Source organism: Acyrthosiphon pisum, unplaced genomic scaffold, assembly GCF_005508785.2.
Source record: "Acyrthosiphon pisum isolate AL4f unplaced genomic scaffold, pea_aphid_22Mar2018_4r6ur Scaffold_20960;HRSCAF=22641, whole genome shotgun sequence".
Classification (NCBI taxonomy): domain Eukaryota; kingdom Metazoa; phylum Arthropoda; class Insecta; order Hemiptera; family Aphididae; genus Acyrthosiphon; species Acyrthosiphon pisum.
In genome coordinates this window covers 475,288-476,914 of record NW_021770374.1, presented here as the reverse complement: position 1 = coordinate 476,914, position 1,627 = coordinate 475,288, and the positions used below count along the sequence as shown (strand labels likewise).

The 1,627-nt window shown below is 33.1% G+C and overlaps 1 protein-coding gene across 1 annotated transcript; it reads right to left on the bottom strand.

The window, feature by feature from the left end:
- Positions 1-6: 6 nt before the first annotated feature.
- On the bottom strand, positions 7-1,131 carry LOC107885863. The gene is made up of 6 exons (XM_029492159.1): positions 1,114-1,131; positions 966-1,041; positions 843-881; positions 621-756; positions 513-546; positions 7-446 (listed from the first exon to the last, which is right to left on the bottom strand). The coding sequence occupies exons 1-6, from the start codon at positions 1,129-1,131 to the stop codon at positions 396-398; spliced, it is 354 nt and encodes a 117-aa protein (XP_029348019.1). The 3' UTR covers positions 7-395.
- Between the last annotated feature and the right edge of the window lie 496 nt (positions 1,132-1,627).

The window sequence follows — 1,627 nt, the reverse complement described above, 5'->3', positions numbered from 1 at the left end:
CATTAATTTCACCGACATCCATAGAACCCTTATAACTATTAATCTTATTTGATCCACACACCACAAATATAATTTATTGTGTTGCAATAGTATTGGTAACTAACAGAAATTAAAAAAATCATCCATACCGTACGCGCAGTACACACATATTCATTTAAAAATCCAGTTGGAAAGGAAAAGGAAAATAAAATATAATTGTAAATGAAATAGTCATGTTTTGAGGTTATTAGTTTATTAAACATCTGAAAAAAACATAACGAATAAACGTAGAAAATTGTTTATTGAGAAAAAATGTTCCTGTTAAAAACTTCTCCTTGGCTTCTGTTCTGCTCTCGGTACATGAAACTAATATGTTTGATTAAAATTATTAATAAAAGTGTTATTATCTAAAGTATTCATATTATATCCTTACATTTTTTCTCCTCCTCCGGGGCATCACTCATTTCCTGAAAATAATGTGTTCAATTAGAATTATCAATATCAAACACTTAAATATAAAAATATATCCTTACGACTTTTGGCGGTGGGTCCAGTGGCTCTACGCTCCTGAAAATAATGTTTTTGATTAGACAAAACTTGATGTTTGTTAGTATACTATAGGTATACAAATATATCCTTACGTTTGGTGGCAGCACGTCTGCCGTCGTCCCGGCGGCTCAGCTACGACTGGCCTCCTGAAAATAATTTGTTCGATTAGATTTATACATTTTAAATATAATAATATATCCTTACGTTCGACGGCCGCCGAATTATAGTCTCACTACGGTCCTGGAAAATTAGTTTAATTAGATTTATCAATTTATAAAACTTGAACGTTTTTATATATATTAATATATTCTTACCTTCAGCGGCCGCGGTGAGGCCGTCTTCCGTACACCGCCCTGAAAATAATTTGTTTAATTAGATTTTTGGATTTAGGAACATGTCTTTTTAATTTTTATATATACTAATATGTCCTGACCTACTCTTGACCACGGCTGTCGGTTGTCCATGGATGGCGCAGATCGACATCGGGATGCGGATCCCACAGGCGAGCGGGATCTAGGGAGATGAGAAGAGGAATAATATTATATTATGTTGAATTCAATTAAGATGTAGAAATTATTTTCTTACCTTCTTCTTAGTGGCCATATTAAAGTTCGGCGAGGGAGTGTGCACTGTGCATGCGACTCGCAACAAGTGTTGCCAGCTAAACATTTTTCAAATCCCACGACGAGTACTAAAAATTACCACATTTTATTAGAATTTCCCACATAAAAAATTTTTTGGCATTTTAATTGTAAGTACCTACGTGATTTTAATAAGCTTTAATGTTGTACCTATATTTTCTTTAAACCCTTCCTGTCATCATTATTTATAATAAAATAATATTATATTATGTTGAATTCAATTAAGATGTAGAAATTATTTTCTTACCTTCTTCTTAGTGGCCATATTAAAGTTCGACGAGGGAGTGTGCACTGTGCATGCGACTCGCAACAAGTGTTGCCAGCTAAACATTTTTCAAATCCCACGACGAGTACTACAAATTACCACATTTTATTAGAATTTCCCACATACAAAATTTAATGGCATTTTAATTGTAAGTACCTACGTGATTTTAATAAGCTTTAATGTTGTACCTATA

What these genes read in the sequence shown, in the direction of transcription:
- LOC107885863 (XM_029492159.1), bottom strand. An exon ending in CCTCACCGCGGCCGCTGAAG is followed by an intron (nt 757 to 842) that starts GTAAGAATATAT and finishes GACCGTAGTGAG; the next exon opens with ACTATAATTCGGCGGCCGTC. An exon ending in TGGACCCACCGCCAAAAGTC is followed by an intron (nt 447 to 512) that starts GTAAGGATATAT and finishes CATTATTTTCAG; the next exon opens with GAAATGAGTGATGCCCCGGA.